Raw genomic sequence first — 23,678 nt, 5'->3', positions numbered from 1 at the left:
CCTGGTTCTTCAAAAAAAGAAAACGGGGAATGCAGGGTGAAACCCCGCAAATTTAATTGGCAAAGGCTTTGCATGCCATTGAGCACCTTACAGGTGCCACAGAATTTCACTAACCCTGCAATGTGAAAAGCAAGAAACCGTGACCGAATGAAGTCAACAGAGGAGGAACCACTGGTCTTCCCATGGGAACAGAAATTGAACTGTAGTTCATTTTCTTTTATCCTTTTTTCTTTTTAAGGTAAAAAGGGTGAGATGTCGTCCCTGAATTTCTTGCTTTCAAGTGTTTGAGTCTTTGCAGCAGCTTCTCACACTGCTTCATGTAAACAATATTGTATTCTTAGAAATTATCTGTATGTTTTGCATTCTTGTTCTCTGAGAGAGAACTTGACTGATGGTCATATTGACCAATGGAGTCAGGAGGTTGTAGCCTCTTTGGGCCAATCTTGGCCCTCTGTACAAAATGTATATAAGCCTATTGCAGTCAGATAATAAAGAGCATTCCATGTTTCACCAAGCTGCTGTCTGCTGTCCTCTGTGAACCTCCACTCCCACGTCACAACGTGTTGCCCCTCTAAAGGCGTGAGGTAACACTTCTGTGCAGAGGTGTTGGTTGGTAATGATCCAGACTCTCTCACTTCTCTGCTCGTGGTAACTTGAAGCCAGGGTTACCACTAATAATGTTAGGGGGTTAGACAGAACTCACGCTGATCTGTCCAGTGTGGTTAATCATACGTGATTCATTTATTACGTGCTGCACAGCGACTTATATAGCACTTTACATAGTTTATATATGTAATAACATTTTCATTGGCACACAGCAGAGGAAAGAATGCAAACACACATTATTTAGTTTACTCTTAAGGTGGCTAACACACGACTACTAACAACTCTGTTTCATGACCTTCAACACTCTATCGTATTTCCCAAACACCTTAATATCTATTTCTAACTACGCCACAGCTCACTAGGAATTTTCACTGCGCCACAGGCTTGGAGGGCTTAACAGGCCTCAAGTCAGGCCCCAGTCAAGATAGGTAGGCCTCAGTTAGGGTAGTTCAAGGAGGTCTAAATATAAATCATGACCTCCTTTCCTGAGAAAATCTGTAACAAATCCCCCTTTCTTTTTGAACTAACCAAACTGAGTCAAAGGCACGACTGATTGCATCCTGCATACATTTTAACAAACAGGGCCCAACTATTATTATAACTAAAATAACAATGAACAGAAGGATTCAAAAGTGGATCAAAACTTTGATCCAACCAGCAATTCCAAATGAGCTGATCCAGTTTTTAAACAGGGTACTGACAATTTTTCCCCATATTACTCCTTGGGGTTATTTGAGCTGTTCATAAATTGAATGTGAGCAATCTGACAAATTCATGCAGTACATGCCTTCAAATTCCTCACATCCATGCCCTTGAGCAAGGAGAAGGAAGTTGATAGCAGCTCTGTTTTGGAGCACTGTATGGCACACAGATGAAACATCCGCTGAGAGCTCACTTAACATATTAGATGGTTTATTAATTTGTTTGGATGTCCAACAAGCTAAGGTTCATAACTGGGTCAGAGCTTGTGCCGATGCAACTCCTGGGGCAAAAATTGATGCTACTATTAAACTTGGAGGTCCCCACAATGATACTGAAGACTTACAGGTGGGATTTAACTCAAGAGCATTGCATTTAGATTGTCGGGGTGTTTGTGCAAATTTTGTAATTTGATGAATGGAAGGAGCGAACAGGGTTAATTTCCCAAAGTAACATGGGCCCCCTGCAGCTCTCTGGGGTACTGCAGACCAGGCTTGATCCCCAGCATCTCATGGTGGTGCTACAAGCTGTGTCCAATTGTTGCAGTACTCTGTATTGCTATAATACAACGGGGATTCAGGAAACAACCAAGTGTTGTCAACTTTGGATTGTTGTACGTGGCCAAATGTCAAACAATAATTACTTGGTACAGAACAAGGAGATCAAATTCCTGTGGCTCAGTACCTGCTACTTTAAGATCTTGTGTGATTGCAACAGCTTGTGCTCCTAAATAATTTCTAGGGATTTTATGATTTTTGCACCAGGTTTCACACTGGGTATGAGTGGACCCAATGGGCTGATGGCAGCATGCGTTCCAAGCCTCTGTCAGATTTGGATATATTTTGGCTAGAGTCCAGTTTTTGAACTCTGTCATTGAAAGCAATGGAACTCCACATAAACAGGTGCAAAAAGGACTGGACGGTGTTGCTAAAGACAGACAAAATGGATCTTGTCCAATCGAATCTTGTTCGATTGGCCCATGTGACCCACATGTTTTCTCTTTTGTTGATATCGAGCACTCCAAATACATTTTCTGTTAACAGAATATAGAGAATAAGTAGTTCAACCCACAGCATTTTGCTGGTACTTTTGGTGTTTACCTTTAGTGTTCTATTAAAAATATTTACAACTTATAATTAACTTAACTTTTACAAATATAATTATACAAACTACTTATTTCACACATCTAAAACTTAATTCTAATTGGGGTTGGAATTGCCTAAAGATGTTCCCGGCAGGTCGTTGTTGTCTGGATCGTTTTCACTGTCCGATGGTATTCTTGCCGGAGGACACGCACGGGTAAAGCGACTCGGCACCCAGACAGGACCAGCGTCTGTGGACACACACATGTATTCACAACCATTAAACAACACTTGACTCGGCTATTGCCACTCACTCGTACACATGTTTTTTTGATAAACATAAAGTCCTGGAATTGCCTGCAGCCTTCCCTCTTTTACTGCGGGATGATGAATCATGACCGCAGGCTCTTCTCGACCTTCCACTAAAACATAAATAATTCAAAGTAATCAATGCTTTTGACAACCTACTAACTACATCAAGGTCATCCGTCTGCTTTTGCTTTGCAAGATATTCTTTCAGGGTGCAGTTTGCTCTTTCTACAATAGCTTGACCTGTGGGAGAATGAGGGATCCCTGTAATATTTTTCACGCCCCATTTCTGCATAAATTTGGCAACTCACTGACCAACGTAGGCTGGACCGTTGTCGGTTTTGATTTCCACAGGCACACCCATGACTGTAAAGCAAACAGACAGATGCCTTTCTACGTGTAAAGCTTTTTCCCCTGGCTGTGCTGTCACTGAAATAAAATTAGAATAGGTATCAATTGTAACATGGAAGTATTTCAATCTTCCAAATTCTGGAATATCAGTCACATCCATTTGCCACAGTTCTACAGCTTTCAGTCCCTTTGGGTTTGTGCCTAGCCTCAGTCCGTGCCCGTGATGACTGCATTGAGGGTAGGCACGCACGATGTCTTGTGCATCACTCAAAGGAATCTGAAATTGTCAGTGCAAGGCTCACGCATTTTGATGGAATGTTTCATGGCTGTTGCGAGCCTTTTCAAACTTGTTTTGAGGGGGAACATGGACAACACAGCTGACTGCAGCATCAGCTCGTGCATTGCCTTCTCCCAAACCACTGTTGCACTCATGACTTCAGATGTGCATAACTCGGAAGACATGATGATGTTGTTTCAGCACACGTCTCAGTTGTAAAAACAGTTCTCCAAGATGTTGATTCTGGGTTTGCCTGAGAAGTGCATCTTCGATTCTCTGCACAATTCTGACTACGCACAAAGAACTGATACAACATTCAATGGTTCCTTGTTCCAAGTCTGCTAAGCCCAACACACGGCTTTCAACTCAGGGTTTGAAGTGTATCTCCTGCTTCACCCTTAATTACATGTTGCAGCCATCCTCCCTGTTGCTGCCAAACACATGCGGCCTTTTTTGTCTTTTGCCCAGCATCTGTAAACACTGTCCTGCCTTCCAGTGGTGTCAGTGAACACAAAGGTCTTTCCAACCATCAGTGACGCGTGATCAGATGCCACATCAGACCTTTTGGCTGCTTGTTGTGAACCACATCTGCAAAACCCGACAACGCTTCTTGCAATGCAACTGAGTGCCTCAACAGCCATTCCAAGTCTTCATCTTTCATAGGAATGCTGATGTCTGCTGGCTCTTTCCCATCTATTTCTACAATTCTGTCTCTGACTTTTCTTATCAGTGCTGCAAAAGCGTCTGTTCTGCTCATGACACGACACTTTGGCTGGACGGGCAGAAATACCCACTCAATTACAATTGCTGCAGAATCGAAGTTTTGGTCTGATCAGTTTTCCCCCTTTTTCTTTTGCCGTTGAAAAACAATGGCAAGTGGGCAAGCTTCAGCATTGGAAAGAAAAAGTGACAATGGAAGAAGTTCTACCCTACGGGCACTCCATCCACGCTGAAGTTTCTCACTCACTTGTATTAAAGCTCTTTGTTGTTCGGGGGTACAAACTCGTGAACTGTTGGCATCACTGCCATGAAGCCATGGCAGGAATGGTAGTAAGTCATCATTGGTAATGCCTGCAATGGTTCGAACCCATTGCAGGCCTCCAAAAAGTTTCTGAGCATCATTCAAAGTTGTAATGTTGTCATGTAAGGTAACTTTCTGGGTACGAATCTGCGCATCTGTGATCAGCCAACCTAAGTATTTCCAAGGGGCTGATTACTGTATTTTTTCTGGTGCAACTGTCAGTCCTTGATGCTCTAATTGTGAAATCAGCCAATCTTTTTTTGTCTTTGGCAGTAGTTGTTTTGTGGCAATGAGAATGTCATCCATGTAATGATAGATCAGTGCATCAGAGAAATGTTGATGTATTGGTCACAAGGCCCAGTGAACAAACAACTGACACATGGAGAATTTCTCAGGCCTTATGGTAAAACAACCCACTCATATCTTTTTATTGGAGCAGCTCTATTAATTGATGGCACTGTAAAAGAAAAACGTTGAGTGTCTGTCGTCCCTGCATTTCTTGGTTTCAAGTGTTTGAGTCTTTGCAGCAGCTTCTCACGCTGCTTCATGTAAACAATATTTTATTCTTAGAATTTATCTGTATGTTTTGCATTCTTGTTCTCTGAGAGAGAACTTGACTGATGGTCATAGTGACCAATGGAGTCAGGAGGTTGTGACCTCTTTGGGCCAATCTTGGCCCTCTGTACAAAATGTATATAAGCCTTTGGAGTCAGATAATTAAAGAGCTTTTCATGATTCACCAAGCTGCTGCCTGCTGTCCTCTGTGAAAGTCCACTCCCACGTCACAACGTGTTGCCCCTCTAAAGGTGAGGGGTAACAAGTGGTGACCCCAGACGTGTGAGAACGGGGCCCCCTGTCACAAGTGGTGACCCCTCCGTGTCTGGGCTGCAGCTGGGTCGCATCTGCTGACCCTTTGTGTCTGAATGGCACATCTGGACACTGTCCGTGTCTGAATGGATTCCTGACGTGGGAGAACAGGTCACACCGGTGACCTCCGACTGCGAGAGAACTGCACGTCGGTGGACCTCTGTGCCCAGTGAGAGACTGTAGCTGCTCTGCCTGAGGTAATCGTGGTAAGACTCTAAACCCTCCTCAGATGAGGAAACCCTCATGGTGGACCTTTGCCTTGAGGTCCTGAGGAAAGAAGAAGTCTCCTTTCCTGGAGATGCTCTCCAGAAATTGGTCTATTATGCTAGAACTCATGGGTTTTTTTGCAGCCTTGAAGAAGTTTTTTCTACAGCAGAGTGGAAGTCTTTGGGCGACTGTCTGCTCCAGGTTTTCTTTGCAGATCACAGTGTGAAGCTTTTGAAACTCATAGCGACCTGGAGCAGGCTGGAGAAAGTGTTGCCTAAATTGCAGCCTTCAAGCTCTGAGGACAGCTCCAGCCCCATCGGGCTGAGTGCCAGGGAAGACGGTGGAGTCATTCCTCCTGTCCCGGCTCCACGGAGACGGGCGGGACAGCTGACCCTCCTTCCTCGCAGCAGCATGGCGGGAAGCCTGCCTGCACTCAGCGCACCAGCTGAGGCGGGCACGGGGTCTTCTGCAGAGCAGAACCCGTCCCTACCCATGCCTTATTGGCGCTGGAGTGTGGAAAACCTCGGGGCTGGTGAAAGCCCCTTGGGACCGGAGAGATCGGCGCTCCCCAGCCCTATGCCAAACAAATGGCGGGGGAGGCGAAAAATCGCCTCCCCCACTTCCCTCCCCCCCCGTGCTGTCCTGGCCTTGGAGGCACTGGGAGTGCTCTTGGATCGGGGGGGCGGGGTGGTTTTTGCGGCCTGCCCGCATTGTGGATTTTCCTTAAAATATTCCGTGCAGCAGGACGGCGCAAGGCCGCACCGTCCCGGGGCGCCGGGCAGGGCGGCTGTTCCCCCCCGCGGCGGGGACTTGCACGGGGCACACAGGTCCATGCAGTTTGGTGACAAGCCAAGTGCCTCGCCGGAGCGGGGGTGGGGGCCTGCCCAGCCTGTGAGGGGTGGGACGGCCCCGAAAAGCGGTGGGGCCGGCCCGGGGCGGGCAATGCAGCCGCCCAGCTCCCGCAGGAGGGGGTGGCCCCAAGGAGTGAAGGGGCCAGCCCAGGGCCACCCCGCGTGTCCCCGGAGTGAGAAGAAACCCCCTCGCAGGGGCCAGTCCCGCCCGTGAGAAAAGGGCGGGCCGGCCCTGCGCCGCGCGGTGCAGCCGGGCAGCGCAGGAGCCACAGCAGTGTCTCCGCTTGGGAAGGCAGGGCTGGAACACCCTCCCAGCCCCCCCGCTCCTCCCCGTGCCAATTCGGGGCAGTCCCCCCGCGCCTGTGGGGGCAGCGCTTGGAAAGCAGGACACGCCTCCTGCAGTGCTGCCATCTCCCCCCGTGTCGGGTCGGGGCCGCGCGGGGCGGGCAGCAGCCGCCGGTCCCAAAGCGGCGCCGAGGGACACGCCCCTCCCAGCACTTCGATTCCCCCCCGCGCCGAGCAGGAGCAGCGCGGCGGAGGCAGCTGCGGCCGATCTGTCAATTTTAAAAGGACAGCACGGTCACAAGCGAGTGTTTCCCCGCTGCAGAGGATCCCGGGGTGCGGGATCCCCCCCAGTCTCGGGTGATGTCCCAACCGAGGCTGATGCTGTGGGCGGCCATGGGTCAGCACGGCGCCCCCTGCAGGGCAGGGATGGATTCCCCTGCTCTGTGGGTGCGGTGAGAAAAGCTCTCACCCCTGTCTCTGTGAAACACAGGAGACAGGAATCAGAGGTGGATGAGGCCTCATCTAATGCTCAGGCCAGCAAGACTAATGCTAAGGCCAACAAGAAACAAAGAAAGAGAGTGCAAAAAAGAGGAATCACTCCCTTGTTTCTTTGTGGGAGGTGTGGACGGCCGAATTACATGGCAGATGTTTGCAAGGCAAGCCATGTGAAAGGCCAACCTCTGTCAAAAGGGCAGTGGGGTGCAAAGAGGAAGTGTGCTCAGACAGAAGGGTCTTCCCAGTCCCCACAGCCGATGGAGGTTTGTTGGGAAAGTTTAGTCCCACACACGCCTCTCCCTGTTAGTGTCCCTGAAGGGACCAGAATTGTTTAATTTGTGTTTGAGTTTTCTGTTCACAGGACAAAGAGCCGGTGGTGAGAAGGCAGTTGCTCTGAAGTATTGAGCTGCCTGGATTTCACTGGACTGTTGCTCTGATCAGAGACTGTCCTGGAACAATTTGGAACGGACATTGCGATTTTTTCCTTTGCTGTTTGGCAGCTGGAATGGACTGTCTTTCAAGATCCATTCATCACCATTCGTGACTTGTTTGGGAGCTGTTGGAACAGGATCATCTGGAAATTTCAACCAGTCCTGGGACGTTCCTGTGTTCTGCATCGAAACAGAACTCTGGGGACTGGAGGTTTTTTATAACACCTCCAAAAAAGCCAATCCTCAATTGTGAATCTGAATGATTGTTTTCTGTGATTCATTTGTATCTTGCAGGTATCACTGGCTGATGAATGTCCAATTCCTTGCACGTTCTGGAGTGGGTCATTTTGCCCCATCTGCCACAAGGTGGCAAAATATTGTTTGAAAAAACAAACAATCAATTTTTTTGTTTGACCTAATTATTGCTCGATTTCAGCTGCAAAAATGGCAATCAATCATTTTTGTATGAGCTCATTGCTCGATTGATAATGCAGGCAACAATGCTTGTGAATTTGATGGGTGCGGATTTTTGTAAAATTCATACTCTCAGTATTATGGGAGGAATTTGATTGGAGCTTTGCAAGCAGTGTTTTTCTGCCAAATGCTCTGGAGCCATGAGCTGTTGCGAGTGTCAAGAATCCTTTGGATTTTTTTTTTTTTTTTTTTTTTTTTTGTGGCCCAAAAATATTCAGAAATTTAGTGCAAGGGCGCACTGTCTTTACAGACGATTTGGGAGGATGAAGTAGGCCAGTGTTGCTTGGAAGGATGGTTTTGAGGGGCAAGTTTTGGAAGCCCCTGAGGATGGGCAGCCCATTTGGTTGTATTGGGGCTGCTGTCATGGCATTTCCACAGTTTTCCCAGAAACTTTTTCATTTAGTCACGGATTTAACTTCTGTGGTCGACATGGCACACAGATGGGTTGTTCAATTTAAAGGGAGTCAGCAATGTTGTTTGTTCCATTTGCTGAAGAGCCTTTTGTTGTGCCACAGAGGCCTGGTTCTTCAAAAACAAAAACGGGGAACGCAGGGTGAAACCCCGCAAATTTAATTGGCAAAGGCTTTGCATGCCATGGAGCACCTTACAGGTGCCACAGAATTTCACTAACCCTGCAATGTGAAAAGCAAGAAACCGTGACCAAATGAAGGTCAACAGAGGAGGAACCACTGGTCCTCCCATGGGAACAGAAATTGAACTGTAGTTCATTTTCTTTTTTCCTTTTTCTTTTTTTTTAACGTTAAAAGGGTGAGATGTCATCCCTGAATTGTCGCCCTGAATTTCTTGCCTGTGAAATTTTGTGCCTTTGCAGCGGCTTTCTCACGCTGCTTCACATAAACAATATTGTATTATTAGAACTTTATCTATGTGTTTACGTATTTCTTCTCTAGGAGGAGGAATGAGATTGATGGTCAAGCCCACCAATGATGTTCATAAGGTGGTGACCCTTTTGGCCAATCTTTGGCCTTCTGTACAAAATGTATATAAGGATGGAGTCAGACATTAAAATATATTCATAGCTGCTTGACTGCTGTGGCCTGCGTGTCTTTTGTGTGTCCGGGATAGTGACATCTGGTGACCTCGCGTGTGAACTGCACGTCAGGTGGACCCTTCCGTGTCCAGAGTGCGTTTGTGCCCAGTGTGGAGATTGCATTTGCTGTGTGGCTGAGGTAACGAGTGGTAAGAGAGATGTCCTCAGAGGATGATGCCCTCGTGCTGGACCTTTGGTTTGAGGTCCTGCAGAAGAAGGGAATCTATGTACCCCAAGAGGACGTTTGCGGGTTGTTTTTTTATGCTAGAACCCATGGTTTCTTTTGGAATCCTGAGGTCGCTTTTTTGACAGCAGAATGGCAGTCCCTGGGAGACGAGCTGCTTCAGGTTTATACTGAAGAGGGGGGCAGGGAGTCTGTGAGGTTGTTGATTACTTGGAAAAAGCTGGGAGGGGCACTGGGCATTTTGCAACCTCCCGGTTCTGAGGCCTCAAAGGATGACTCCAGCCTGAATTTTTCTTCCGGGCTGGAGGCCAGGGGAAATGGTGAGGCTGTTTCTCCTGTTCCTGCTCCTCGCAGGCGGTGCTGGAGTGCAGAGGCTTTACTGGATACCTCCCGCGCCCCTGCAAAGTCAGCAGGAAGACTGATTCCTGCTCCACGCAGGCACAGCAGTGAGGGCAGCTTGCCCTCCGTCAGTGTAGCTGCTGAGGTGGGCTTGGAGTCCCCGGTGTAGACTCCACCTGTACCCGCGCCTCGTAGGCGTTTGGGTGCGGGAGATTCCGGGGCTCGTGGACGCCCTGCGGAACCGACGCATGTGAGTTCTAAGCCGCAGAGGCGGCGGGGGGCTGATCCCTCCACTTCCCCTCCCCATGCGTTCCCGGCACTGGAAGCGCTGAAGGCGCACTTGGACCGGGAAAACGGGATGGTGACTGCGGACTGTCCGCATTGTGGTATCTCTACAAGATACCCGGTGGAGGAAGGTGGTGCGGCCCCGGAGGCGCGCGGCAGGGATCGGCAAAGTACGCGCAGCTCCAGGCAGCCTGGAGCACAGCCGCAGTCCGCGCAGGGGGGCGCAGCCTCGGAGAGCGAGACGTCCACCCCGCAGCGGCACCGGACCACCACCATTGGAGTCCGCGCAGCCGAAGGGACCTTGTTGGGGGCGGTTCCAATACCCCCCACTCCGCGGCTGCAGCTCCGCCAGACAGGAATCCCGGGATGGGGCGGCGTTCGGGTTGTCTTCGGGCTGTTTTGCCGAAGAGCTTGTGGCCCTCCCCAAGCCCCCCCCGTTCTCGTGGGGATCGCAGCCGCTCCCCTGTGATTTCTTCTCCCCCCGAATCGCCCACGCCTGTGAAGGCAGTGCGGGGCAGTGCCGTGGCGAGGCGGGACACGCTCCACCCAGTGCTGCGTTCCCCCCCACCTGTGAGCCGGGGCAGTGCTTCGTGCGCCGCCGCCTCTGACGCTGAGGCGGCAACCAGCCCCGCGGTGTTCACTTTTAAAGGACGGGGTGGCGCAGCCGATGATAGACGGGTGTTCTCCCATGGCACGGGATCTCGGGACGCTGAGTCCCCTTCAGGTGGTCATTGGACTCTGCCCCCATGCCGGGTGACGGTCCGGCTGCAAGACCGCGCACGGTTTTGGGAGGATGTCCACGCCAAGGCTGAAGCTCTGGGTGGCCGTGGTTCGGCACGGTGCCCCCTGCAGGGCAAGGATGGATCCTCTAGCTCTGCAAGGGCTGCGAGACGGGCTCTCGCCCCTGTCCCTGTGGAATGCGCGGGACATGAGTCAGAGGATGATGATGGTTCGCCAGCCAAGCTGCAAGCTTTCCCTGTGGTGAAAGATGCTGGCCGAAAGAAACGTGCCCATTTGTCGTGGCAGGCACTGGTTGATCTTCGCTATAGGATTGGTAAACACGGTCTGGGGTCTCCGGAGATGATGCAAATGCTACGACTGATAGACACAGACGTGTTACCTCCCTATGACATTTGGTGTTTGGCCAGGGTTCTTTTTCAGCCGGTCGAATATGACATGTTTGAGTCTAAATGGACTCAATTGGCTGAAACTGCTGCAGCACAGAATCGGATGGCTCCTCAGGATGACCCTAAGTATGGGGTCGGGCCAGACGTGTTAACGGGTGTAGGTGAATTTGCTGATGTGAATAAGCAGATTACCTATGAGCCCTTGGTGCTGGAGCAGAGTCAAAGACTTGGCATGGCAGCATTGGTACAGACAATGGAGGTGGCTGCACCGAAACAGACATTTACCACGATTTTTCAGGGAGCAGATGAACCTTTCTTGAGGTTTGCAGATAGGCTGACGGCTTCAGTTGAGCGACAGGTGGATGATTTCACTGCCAGAGGTGTGTTGCTCACCACTGTGGCAAAGAGCAATTGCAATGCAGAATGCAGGAAGGTCACTGAGGCCTTGCCAGGCAAGCCCTCATTCATGCAGATGGTTGAGGCCTGTTCGAAGACGGGCACCACTGGTGGTAAGGTGGTTGCCTGGGCTACCACCCAGCAGCCAATTTGGAAGGGGCAGCAGGGTGGGAAGCAGAAATGGGCAAATGCTCAAAGTGGCAAGAAGAAAGGAAAGAAAGGGAAAAAGGGGACCACTGTTTCATTTAATTGTGGACGTTGTGGACGACCAAATCACGTGGCCGATGCTTGTAAGGCAACGGTTCATGTGAATGGTCAACCTCTGTTGAGCTCGGGAAACGGGCGGCGGAGCGCGAAGAGGAAGCGCACTCAGACACAAGTGTCTTCCCAATCCCCAGAGCCGAGGGAGATCTGCTGGGCAAGCTCACAGCCAGCACCTGCGGTTCAGCAGGCGTAGATGTCTGCACCGCTGAAACGGTTGTCCTGAAGGACAGCACAGTGCATAAAATCCCCCTGGACGCCTTTGGTCCTCTGGGTGATGGTTTGAGTGCCCTTCTTATGGGCAGATCTAGTACCACCATTCAGGGTATCATTGTGCATCTGGGTCTCGTGGATGCAGATTACACGGGAAGGATTTATGCCATGGTCTCCACGTCCACTCCTCCCCTCACTATCCCTGAGAAAACAAGAATTGCTCAACTTGTGCCTTTTAAGTCCTCTGTTCCCAGGGCAGATAGTCAGGTGAGAGGAGATGGCGGCTTCGGATCCACTGGACCGCCTCAGGTCTTCTGGACGGACGTCCTGACCAAGAAGAGACGTCCTGAGAAGACATGCACCCTGTCCCTTCCTGGTGCAACGCCATCAGAAATTCATCTCCGCGGGACCCTTGACATGGGCGCAGATGTCACGACTGTGTCCATTGCTGCATGGCCCCTGGATTGGCCTTTGGACCCAGTGCGGACGCCTCTTGCAGGACTGGGAGGGACAAAGCATTGCTACGTGAGCCAGAAGCCGGTGACAATCACGAACCCAGAGGGTCAGGCAGCTGTTGTCCGGCCCCATGTCACCGACACCCCTGCCAATCTACGGGGGAGGGATGCTCTGGCCGCGTGGGGGGTGCGCATGGGGACAGATTTTTAATTGGGGCCACTGTGTCGAAGGGCGCAGTGTGTCCGACGCCTCCTATACGGTGGCTGACGGACAAACCCATTTGGGATCCTCAGTGGCCCCTTCCCCAAGATAAATTGGTCGCCCTTCGTGATTTGGTGCAGGACCAGTTGGACCAGGGTCACTTGGAGCCTTCTACCAGTCCCTGGAACACCCCTGTGTTCTGCATCAAAAAGAAGTCTGGGAAATGGAGGCTGTTGCAAGACCTCAGAAAAGTGAATGCAGTGATGGAAAGCACAGGGACGCTGCAGGCTGGTATGCCATCGCCCACCATGCTTCCAGCAGAATGGCCGGTCCTCGTTGTGGATCTGAAGGATTGTTTTTCACAATTCCTTTGCATCCTGATGACAGACCGAAATTTGCCTTTTCAGTGCCAGCAATTAATAATGCTGACCCTGCAAAACGATATCAATGGAGAGTTTTGCCACAAGGCATGCGAAATTCCCCGAGCCTGTGCCAATGGTATGTGGCCCGAGCCTTGTCTGGAGTTCGCAGGCAGTTTCCTAATGCAAAAATTTTTCACTACATGGATGATATCCTGGTGGCTGCATCCAGCCAGGATGAGTTGCAGAGGATTCAACCTCAGCTGATCCATGCTTTGCATTCTAATGGGCTGCAGGTGGCTCCAGAAAAGGTTCAGAAGCAACCTCCCTGGAAGTATCTGGGTGTCAAGATACTGGAGCATACGATCCAGCATCAAGAGGTGCAATTTGAAAATTCAGTGCGCACGTTGAATGATGCCCAGAAATTGGTGGGTGTCATCACTTGGTTGCGTCCGTATTTAGGACTGACCACAGGACAGTTGTCTCCTCTGTTTGATCTGTTGAAGGGGGACACTGATCTGAAATCACCTCGAACACTGACCCCAGAGGCACGTCAGGTGCTGGAGGAGGTTCAGCGAGCTGTTTCAGCTCGACAGGTTCATCGTATTGATCCCTCCATTGATGTCACTGTGTTCGTCATCACTCCAGATTTACATCCCACAGCCGTAATTGGCCAATGGAGTGACAAGTGGTCTGACCCCTTGCATGTCCTGGAATGGGTTTTCTTGCCCCATCAGCTGCAGAAGACGGCAACGGCATTGTTCGAGCTCATTGCTCGTTTGATAACCAAATGCCGACAATGGTGTTTTCAATTGATGGGTGTGGATCCTGCACAGATTGTGCTCCCAGTACCACGGGAAGATTTCGACTGGAGCCTTGCAAACAGTGTGTCACTGCAAAGTGCTCTGGAGAATTTTACAGGGCAGATCACTTATCATCTGCCCAGCCACAAGCTACTGCAGGTGGCCAAATCCACACAAATTTCATTGAGGCCCAAACATAGCCAGGAACCAGTGCAAGGACCCACCGTCTTCACTGACGGATCGGGAAAAACAGGGAAGGCCATTGTCACTTGGAAGGATGGATCTGAGTGGAAGGTCCTGGAAGGCCACGAGGACGGGTCAGCCCAGTTGGTTGAGTTAAGGGCTGCTGTCATGGCTTTTCAGAATTTTTCCCAGCAACCCTTCAATTTGGTCACGGATTCTTCTTATGTGGCCGACATTGCTCAGCGGTTGGGTCATTCAGTATTGAGAGAGGTCAGTAATCCTGCCTTGTTTCATTTACTGGAGACCCTGTGGTGTTGCTTCGCGTATCTGTCTCTCAGGTCAGCTCAGCGTCGGCTGGGCCACCCTGCTAGCTCTGATACGCCCAACAGTACCTTTGCGTGGGTCTTTGGCTCCGCAGTGCTTTTGCCTTAGCTGTCCTGGCCGTGGTTCGAAAGAGGGGACACTCCAGGCTCAGGGAGAAGGGTTTTATTCGGGTAACTCAGGGGCAGCCCCTGGTTCCAGGCCTGTGCCTCTGGGGAGTGACCCCCGGCCTCTATTGCAGGGGGTTTTTGTTCCCCCAAAATCTCGGGGGTGGACACAAGTTACAAGACCAATGAAACAAAGCCAGGTGGGTAAGGCCAAAATGCAATACACAACATTAACAAATCAGGTGAATTTGGGATGTGGTCCTGGGAGACCCACCAATCACTGTCAGACACCTCTCCTGAAGGTTCTGGGGCCTGGGGGATGATGGACATGGCGGGGAGAATACAATAGGATGGGGGAAAATACAATAGGATGACCGAAACCCTGGGCAGAGGATTAGGTTGCCTTAGTAACTCTTATCAACTTCTGATAAGAACCCTCCAAGACAAGAACTTTGCCTGGCTAGGGTTAAAGTCCAAATCACATCAAACTTACAACTAAAAAACCTATGATACAATTTCAGCACCCCCACACTGTGGTGTGCACTTCAGGACAGGGTTCATCCCTACTATGTTCTGCACATTTGAAGCCACACGAATTTGCCTGGATTCATAGCGGAAGGTAACGCGAGGGCTGACAAGTTGGCTAACCCAGCGTGGGTAGCACCTCAGCCTGATACACTCACGCAGGCCAAGGCATCACATGGGTTTTTCCACCAGAACAGGCATACGCTGCAGAAGCAGTTTCAGTTGACACCGAGGCCCGTGACATCGTCGAGTCCTGTGATGACTGTCACGCGGTTGCTGCACCTTTGCCGGCAGGGGTAAACCCCAGGGGCCTTAAGGACTTGAAACTTTGGCAGGCAGATGTTACCCAGGTTGCCGAGTTCGGCCGGCTCAAGTATATGCATGTCACGGTGGACACATTCTCATCTGCTATGTGGGCTTCAGCTCATGCAGGAGAAAAGGCCCATGATGTCATTGCCCACTGGAGGCAGGCCTTTGCTGTTTTAGGCATACCTTCTGCTGTCAAGACCGACAATGGTCCTGCTTACACCTCACAGAGGGTGCGGCAGTTCCTGCAGTTGTGGGGTGTTTCTCATAAGTTGGGTATCCCTCATTCCCCCACCGGCCAGGCAATTGTAGAACGCGCTCATGGTACACTCAAGAGTGTTCTCCAGAAGCAAAAGCAGGGAATGCAGGGTGAAACCCCACACAGTCGGTTGCAAAAGGCTTTGTATAAATTAATCACCTTACGGTGCTGCAGAACTCAAATAACCCTGTTTTCCTGAACCACCACCTTTCATTGCAGGCTTCGGACGAGACGCATCAGCCCCGAGCGAAGGTCCGGGTGCGAAATCCAGTCACCAAGCAATGGGAAGGTCCCTATGACCTTATCGCTTCGGGGCGAGGGTATGCTTGTGTCTCCACAGATACTGGAGCTCGCTGGGTACCTGCAAAGTGTGTTCGTCCTGACCTGAGACCGCAGAGACAGAATTTGGCCAACAGACAGCCAGGAGACCGTGACCAACATGAAGGTCAACAAGTGGAGGAACCACTGAGTGACAACTCTGATGTCGAGGTCCAAGTGATCACTCCGATGGCCATTCCACAACCAGAAATTGAACACTGTTCATTTTCTTTTTTCGTTTTTTTTTTTTTTTTTTCTTTTTTAATGGTAAAAGGGTGAGATGTCGCCCTGAATTTCTTGCCTGTGAAATTTTGTGCCTTTGCAGCTGCTTTCTCACGCTGCTTCACATAAACAATATTGTATTATTAGAACTTTATCTATGTGTTTACATATTTCTTCTCTGGAGGAGGAATGAGATTGATGGTCAAGCCCACCAATGATGTTCATAAGGTGGTGACCCTTTCGGCCAATCTTTGGCCTTCTGTACAAAATGTATATAAGGATGGAGTCAGACATTAAAATATATTCATAGCTGCTTGACTGCTGTGGCCTGCGTGTCTTTTGTGTGTCCGACATAGCGACAAGAAGTTACTGCAAGGACCCACTGTCTTTACAGACGATTTGGGGAGGGCAAAGAAAGATGCTTGGAAAGATGGTTTTGAGGGGCAAGTTTTGGAAGCCCCTGAGGATGGGCAGCCCATTTGGTTGTATTGGGGCTGCTGTCATGGCATTTCCACAGTTTTCCCAGAAACCTTTTCATTTAGTCACAGATTCCGTTGTTGTGGCCAACATGGCACAGCGGTTGGGTTGTTCAATTTTAAAGGGAGTCAGCAATGTTGTTTTGTTCCATTGGCTGAAGAACCTGTGTTGTGCCACAGAGGCCTGGTTCTTCAAAAACAAAAACAGGGAATGCAGGGTGAAACCTCGTAAATTTAATTGGCAAAGGCTTTTCATGCCATTGAGCACCTTATGGGTGCCACAGAATTTTACTAACTCCGTCATGTGAAAAGCAAGAAACCGTGACTGAATGAAAGTAAACAGTGGAGGAAACACTGAGTGATCACTCCAATGTCAATGACACTGAGTGTCACTCCGATTGTCCTCCCACGGGAACAGAAATTGAACTATGTTCATTTTCTTTTTTCCTTTTTTCTTTTTTTTTTAATGGTAAAAGGGTGAGATATTGCCCTGATTTTTCTTGCTTTCAAGTGTTTGAATCTTTGCAGCATGATTCTCATAGAGCTTGTTGTAAACTATATGTATTTTTAGAAATTATCTATGTGTTTTGCATAGTTCTTCTCTGAGAGGAGAACTTGCTTGATAGCAAGAATGACCAGTTAGGTCATGAGGTTGTAACCTTCTTTGGCCAATCCTGGCCTTCTGTAAAAAGTGTGTATAAGTGATGGAGTCAGAAAAATACAGAAGCTTTCCATGTTCTCACCTGCTGCTGCCTGCTTGTCCTCTGTGAGGGTCCACATCCACGTCACAACTTGTGGCCCCTCTGAGTGAGGGGATTACACAGTTCTATACTTCTTTTCATAACATCTCTTCTCTTCGAGTTTGGTCACCTCCTTTTTTGTTGGTTTTTTTATTTTATTTTTTTTTGCATTAGTTGGTGACTCCAAGCTTTTCTCACATTCCTTCTGTGCATCTCTGACTCCACCTCTCAGAGCTCTGCCGCCCCTTCCAGCTCCACCGTGCTGCCGCCAGCACTGGCATGTGCCACCCCAGGATCCGCAAACTGCGGCCGGACCTTGGGGTTGGTGTCTCATAAGTCACCCGGACTCTCAGGCTCTCAGAGCTGCCTACATTGCTTTTAGGCTCTCAGGTCCACCTGGCTCGGTTCTTCAGGCTCTTAAGTCTGCCTGGTTAAGTTCTTCAGGCTCTTGGTCTGCCTGGCTCAGTTTTGCTGGGCTCCACCATCTTATTGCTCTTAGGTCTGTAGTCATCTGCCAGGATCATGTTGGGGTCACCATTCAATGTCACCCAATCCTCATAGGGGGCACCAGCTGATGGTGGAGTCACAACTGATGCAGGCATCATTCCATTATTATCTAAAATGTCTCATACCTTTCTCTCTGTAGCCTACCCATGGGCAGCTCCACGCAGCCTTCTGACTCCTTCTCTCTGCTCTCTTCCTGCTCTCTTCCTTCTGCAGGACTGGCTCTTTCCTGTTCCTTGCATGACTGCCTGACCCTTGCTGTCCCTCACACAGCTGCTTGACCCTTCTTCCTCACAGCACAGCCTGCAGACTCCAACTGACCCTCAACCAGCTAACCCACTGTTTTATAACACTCATTCTCATTGCACATAGCTGGGATCTATTAGGGGAAAGATGTTCCCATTCTTGGTAATTAGTACAGCTGCATTGTAAGTGGTGAGATTGCCTTCAGCACCATCTCTAGTCTCTTTACAATCCATCCTCCCACACCAAGGAAAATCTGTGAACAGTACAGAACCTCATGGAACCAAGGGGCCACTGTGGCACAGCAAGGCCTTGTGGAACCAAAGAGACCATGGTGACACTACAGAACCTCATGGAATCAAGGTGTCCCTGTTACACTACTGAACCTCATGGAACAAAGGGGCCCTTGTGACACTGTGGAACCAAGGAGACTGTTGTTGGCAGTACGAAAGCTCATGAAACCAAAAGTCCATTGTGACACTGCAAGGCCTTGTATAACCAAGGGGTCACTGTAGCACAGCAGGGCCTGATGGAATCAAGGGGATCATAGTGACACTGTGGGGCTCCATGAGACCACAGGGACATTGGGACTCTGTGGAACCAAAGATACCATAACGGGGCATCATGGAACCAAGGAGGCCATTGTGAACCAGCAAGGAACCTGCTGAGACTATGGTGACACTTGAAGGCCTTGTGACACCAAAGGGCCATTGTGGAACTGCAGGGCCTTGTGGAACCAATGAGACCATGGTGACATTGCACAGCCTCCTGGGACCACGGGGCCATGGTGACACTCTGGGGCTTTGTAGAACTGAGGGGCCGCTGTGACACTGTGTGACATCATGGAACCAAGGAGAATGTTGTGACTTACAGGGCTCCATTGAAGTAAGAACTCATATAACAGTGAGGAGTCCAATGGAATCAAGGGGCCATTTCATACTTCATAGCCTCGAGGAACCACAAGGTGTCCGCATAGCCTCATGGTGCCTTTGTGATACTGTGGGGCCTCAAGGATGCAATGAGACCATTCTGGCACTTTGAGCCCCCATGGAACCAAGGCGCCATCGTGACACCACAGGGCCTCACAGAGCTAAGGCAACCATTGTTACACTGCAAGGTCTCATGGAAAGAAAAGGCAATTCTGACACTGTGGGTCCCCATGGAAGCAAGGGGAGCAGTGTGACACAGCCAGGCCTTGTGGAACCAAGGAGCCATTGTGATCCTGGGGAAGCCAATAGAACCAAGGGACAAATGTGTCATTGTGCAGTCCTGTTGAGTCAAGGAAACCATTTTGACACTGCAAGGCCTCATGGAAGCAAGGGGCCATTGTGCCTCTGTGGAGGCAGGGAGAGCATTGGGATATGGCTGAGTCTCATGGAAACAAAGATCTGTTGTGATACTGTGGGGCCTCATGGAACCAAGGGGCAATTGTGATGCTGCAGGGCCCAAATGATCCAAGAAAATGGAACAGGTCTGGTTGGCTTGGTCTCTGGGGGCTGTCTGACAGGTCCAGCTGACCTTGGCATGTGAAGGGCTGCTTCTCATCTCCCTCTGAAGTCCTGGAGTTCCATGCTTTCCTTCCTATATGAAAAAGCCCTGTCCTTCTTCAGGTGCCCATGGCCAAAACTGGGATTCAACCTTCAATTTTGATTATGTCCAAGAATTGTTCCCACATAAAACCTTCCAGCACAGACAGCTCTGGCTGGCCTTGGCCTCTTGGAGGCCACTTCTCATCTGCTTTGGAAACACTGGGGGTCTGCCCTTCCCTTCCTGTGGAGAAGAATTGTCCATCTTGTCCAGACAACCACAGTTAAAATGGAATTCCACATCCAGAACTCCCCATATATCCAAGCATTTCGTTCAGACAAAAGCTGCAAGGACAGACAGATTTGGCTTGCCCTAGCCACTGGTGAGTGCCTCTCATCTCCCTTTAAAACCCTGGGGTTCTATGGTTTCTATCCTATGGAAAAGAACCATCCTTCTTTGTCCAGGTGCCCATGGCCTGACACACATGGCCACTATATACAGACAAAGGAGCTCTGTGCTCTGTGGTATGGAGACTGAGAACAGAGAACAAGACCCTTGAGTAGAATTGAAGGGTGGTTTCAGAGATGGTGGATTATTTCAATATAGCAGACGACAGCAAGAAAAGCAAAAATTAATGTCAAGGACACCTGGAGAGGCCCAGACTGGACACAAGGAAAAAGGAATTTTCCAGGGCAGGGCTGTAGTGCAACACATCCCCCAGAAGGAGTCTGGAGCAGCCCAAGGCTCTGTGTGGCCAGGCAGAGGCAGGCAGGAGGCAGAGCTGTCAGCAAAGGAAGGGCCCAGCCAGGTGGGGCAGCCGGGAGATGATGACAGCCTGCAGGGACAGAGGCGCAGGGCATGGACACCGTAGGACAGCCTGGGCTGCACAGGGCACAGGGATGGGCAGCAGCTGCAAGGCCCTGACACAGCCAACTCCTGCAGCACTTGGGCCATGGCTGCTGGGCCTGGGCCTGAGCCATCAGCAGGAGACAAGTGACCCTTGCAGCCCTGGGGCCTCATTGCCTCCTTGGCCCTGCTCAGCAGCCTGGCAGGGGCCGCCCCATGGTCCTGCCCTTGGCATTGCACATCCCCACATCCCAGTGGCCTGGGAAGAGCCCTGAGCACTGAGGGAGGGACAGGATGTGCCCTGGCAGGGGCTGGGGCTCAGTCCTTGGCCCTTGGCATTCCTGAAACACATCCAGGTTTGCTCAGCATCAGAGACCCCTTTGCCTTGTTTGTCCCCACCTGTCATCACTGCCTGCAGAGTTCTGCTCTAACTGGAACCTGGGGACACTTTGTCAGGTGTGTCCCTCAGTGGGACCCATTAAAACTTCAAGAAAGTTTGGAGTTTCAGTTTGACTTTGACTTCTTGAGAAGTTTTTTAAACACTGTTTCAGGGACTGAGTCTGACGTAAAAAACAGCAAAGCCCCAAGAGGCTCATTAAAGCCTTTGTCCTGTGTCTGTGCTGATGAGCAGGGCTTAGCTCCCTGTGCAGAGGCAGCTCCTGGCAATCAAGAGGAGCTTCAAAAAGGCATTTGTCTTCAGGAGCAGCTCCTCTCCAGCCCAGCAGGGCTGAGGGCACTGCCTGCAGGTACCTGAGAGCAGTGAAGCAGACAGATGCTCAAAGCAGCTAGACGGACAATTCTGAGCTCCTTCATGGATAAATCTTCACCACTTCTGACACAGTAAGTCCCTGGCTGCAGGGATCTCCTAAAACTGACCCAGGACAGGACTGACAGCACTGTAAGGATGGCTCTGCTGCCCTTTCTGCTTTGGGGGAGGATGTGCTCCAGAGCGGGGCTGCCCTGGGCACTGTCAGAGGGACAGGGCAGGACGGCTCCTGCTGCCAGGGACGGCTGCAGGGGCTGAGGCTGGGGCTGCAGCCAGGGCTGCCCAGGGCTGTGGTGCAGAGCAGGTGCTGCAGCCCTGAGGGCTCTTGGCCAGGCCAGGGCATCTGCCACCTGCCAGGGGCAACTCTCAGCCTGCCTGGGAGCTCCCATGGACTGTGGGGAGAAGTTGGAGGTGGAAGGAGTGACCCCCATCAGGGCAGATTCCTCCTGCTGTGGAGATGGTGCTGCATGGCCAGGGCTGCTCTCAGCTTTCTCCTAAAGGAAAGGGAAAGGGGCTGTCAGGGTTGTCTGTGTCACTGAGACTCCTGCACTGTCACCCTGGGGATCAGCAGATCTGCCTCAGATCTCCCTCAGAAAGTGCCTCCTCACCCTCCTCTGCCTACAGACAGCACCAGCAGCACCTTGGTTTGCAGCATCTCTGTTTTTCTGAGCTACCCTTAAGGTCCTGCAGCCAGGGAGATGCCCCTGGGCAGTGGCCTGTGCTGGGAGGGGTGTTTGTCCTTCTCCAGCTGCACAGAGGAAGAGAAGGGTTTTGAGGAATTAACTTTGAACCTTCAAAAAGACTACTTTTTTTTCAAGAAAGTTTTAATTGCGATTGTCCTAAAATAGAGGGAGGTGTCATGAGCAAAGGGTACCTGTGTGAGACCAGCATCTTCAACTGCACTGAGGCACAGGGAGCTCTGTTTTCCCCCTGGGCTACTCAGTGTTCACACTAAGAGTAGTGCTTGAGATGAAGCAATAATTCAGCAGGAGCAGAAACCCAAAGTCAAAAAAGTTTAGCAAAGTTCCCTCTAGGGAACAGAAGTGATTTTGAGGGGATTCCAAATACAGTATAAAAGATTGACTCAAAGAAAATAGTCACAGGTTGTCAATGTTTTCTTTCAACAGCCCACCATGCCCAGAGTGAAGAAAGGTCCAACAGCAGCTCCATCAGCCGCTTCCTCCTGCTGCCATTGGCAGACACGTGGCAGCTGCAGCTCCTGCACTTCTGCCTCTTCCTGGGCATCTCCCTGGCTGCCCTCCTGGGCAACGGCCTCGTCATCAGCGCCGTGGCCTGCGGCCACCACCTGCACAGCCCCATGTTCTTCTTCCTGCTCCACCTGGCCCTCACCGACCTGGGCTCCATCCTCACCACTGTCCCCAAAGCCATGCACAATTCCCTCTGGGACACCAGGAACATCTCCTACACAGGATGTGCTGCTCAGGTCTTTCTGATTTTCTTCTTCTTGGGGTCAGATTTTTCCCTTCTGACCATCATGTGCTATGACCGCTACGTGTCCATCTGCAAACCCCTGCACTACGGGACCCTCCTGGGCAGCAGAGCTTGTGCCCACATGGCAGCAGCTGCCTGGGCCAGTGCCTTCCTCAGTGCTCTGCTGCACACAGCCAATACATTTTCCCTGCCCCTGTGCCATGGCAATGCCCTGGGACAATTCTTCTGTGAAATCCCACACATCCTCAAGCTCTCCTGCTCGCACTCCAAACTCAGGGAACTTGGGCTTCTTGCTGTTAGTCTCTGTTTAGGTTTTGGTTGTTTTGTGTTTATTGTTTTCTCGTATGTGCAGATCTTCAGGGCTGTGCTGAGGATCCCCTCTGAGCAGGGACGGCACAAAGCCTTTTACACCTGCCTCCCTCACCTGGCTGTGCTCTCCCTGTTCCTCAGCCCTGGTGCATTTGCCTACCTGAAGCCTCCCTCCATCTCGTCCCCATCCCTGGATCTGGCCCTGTCAGTTCTGTACTCAGTGGTGCCTCCAGCCCTGAACCCCCTGATCTACAGCCTGAGGAACCAGGAGCTCAAGGCTGCAGTGTGGACACTGATCACTGGACAAGTGCAGAAACACTAAACTGCTGGCCAGTTTCTGAAAATCACTTGTAATAAAAGTCACTGTTGATAGCACTTTTCCTTTTGTTCTTGGATTTTTATTTTTCTTTTAGTTTTTAATAGTGTTGACAAAGCAAGGCCTTGTTTATTCCCTTTCTTGTTTTGTTTCTTTCCACACTTACTGTGGCCATAGACTGTATCAATGAGGTGCTGTGCTCTCAGTGGCTTTAAATAAACTAAAGGATCGCCCGACAAGGCTTTCACCAGAGATGCCGCTTTTGTTGCCTTCTCTGTCACTGCAGCAGCAATGTCTGTGTGCAGAGCTGGAGGCAGATCAGGGCTGGCACAGCAGCTGTGCCCAGCACCAGCAGCCCTTGGTGTTCCCAGTGCTGCTCCCGTGGCCCTGCCCCGCTGCCCTCCTGGCCCTGGTGTTGCTGTAGGGCCTGAGGGCTCTCGGGGCCAGGCACAGGGCTGGGGGTGGCAGTGCCGGGGCTGCAGCAGGGACAGGCCATGGGCACTGCTGGGGCAGCGCTGACGCCTCAGGGCAGGGCCTGGGGGCTCCAGGCTCCTTGCCCAGGCTCTCTCCAGAACACGCCCAGGCCAATGCTCAGCACCGAAAAGCCCCGTGAGCAGCCCCAGGGTGG

At 50.8% G+C, this 23,678-nt stretch overlaps 3 protein-coding genes across 4 annotated transcripts in view; 2 read left to right on the top strand and 1 right to left on the bottom strand.

Moving 5' to 3' along the window:
- The window catches only part of LOC310920622 (olfactory receptor 14A16-like), a gene marked incomplete at its 3' end in the record, with an annotated part of 597,990 nt that overhangs the window by 320,675 nt on the left and 253,637 nt on the right, over positions 1-23,678 (top strand). The window lies entirely within an intron of this gene.
- Positions 1-23,678, bottom strand: part of LOC310920621 (olfactory receptor 14A16-like) — a gene marked incomplete at both ends in the record, with an annotated part of 63,935 nt that overhangs the window by 18,378 nt on the left and 21,879 nt on the right. The gene's annotated exons all lie outside the window — the stretch shown is intronic.
- On the top strand, positions 13,031-23,056 carry LOC310920689 (olfactory receptor 14C36-like; the record flags this gene model as incomplete). The annotated part of the gene is made up of 5 exons (XM_083880747.1): positions 13,031-13,255; positions 13,334-13,492; positions 15,102-15,305; positions 15,551-15,688; positions 22,115-23,056. The coding sequence occupies 5 exons, from the start codon at positions 13,031-13,033 to the stop codon at positions 23,054-23,056; spliced, it is 1,668 nt and encodes a 555-aa protein (XP_083736873.1).

Source organism: Zosterops lateralis (assembly GCF_965231275.1).
Source record: "Zosterops lateralis genome assembly, chromosome: 31".
In the NCBI taxonomy this organism is placed as follows: Eukaryota; Metazoa; Chordata; class Aves; order Passeriformes; family Zosteropidae; genus Zosterops; species Zosterops lateralis.
This window is presented reverse-complemented; position numbering and strand designations above follow the sequence as displayed.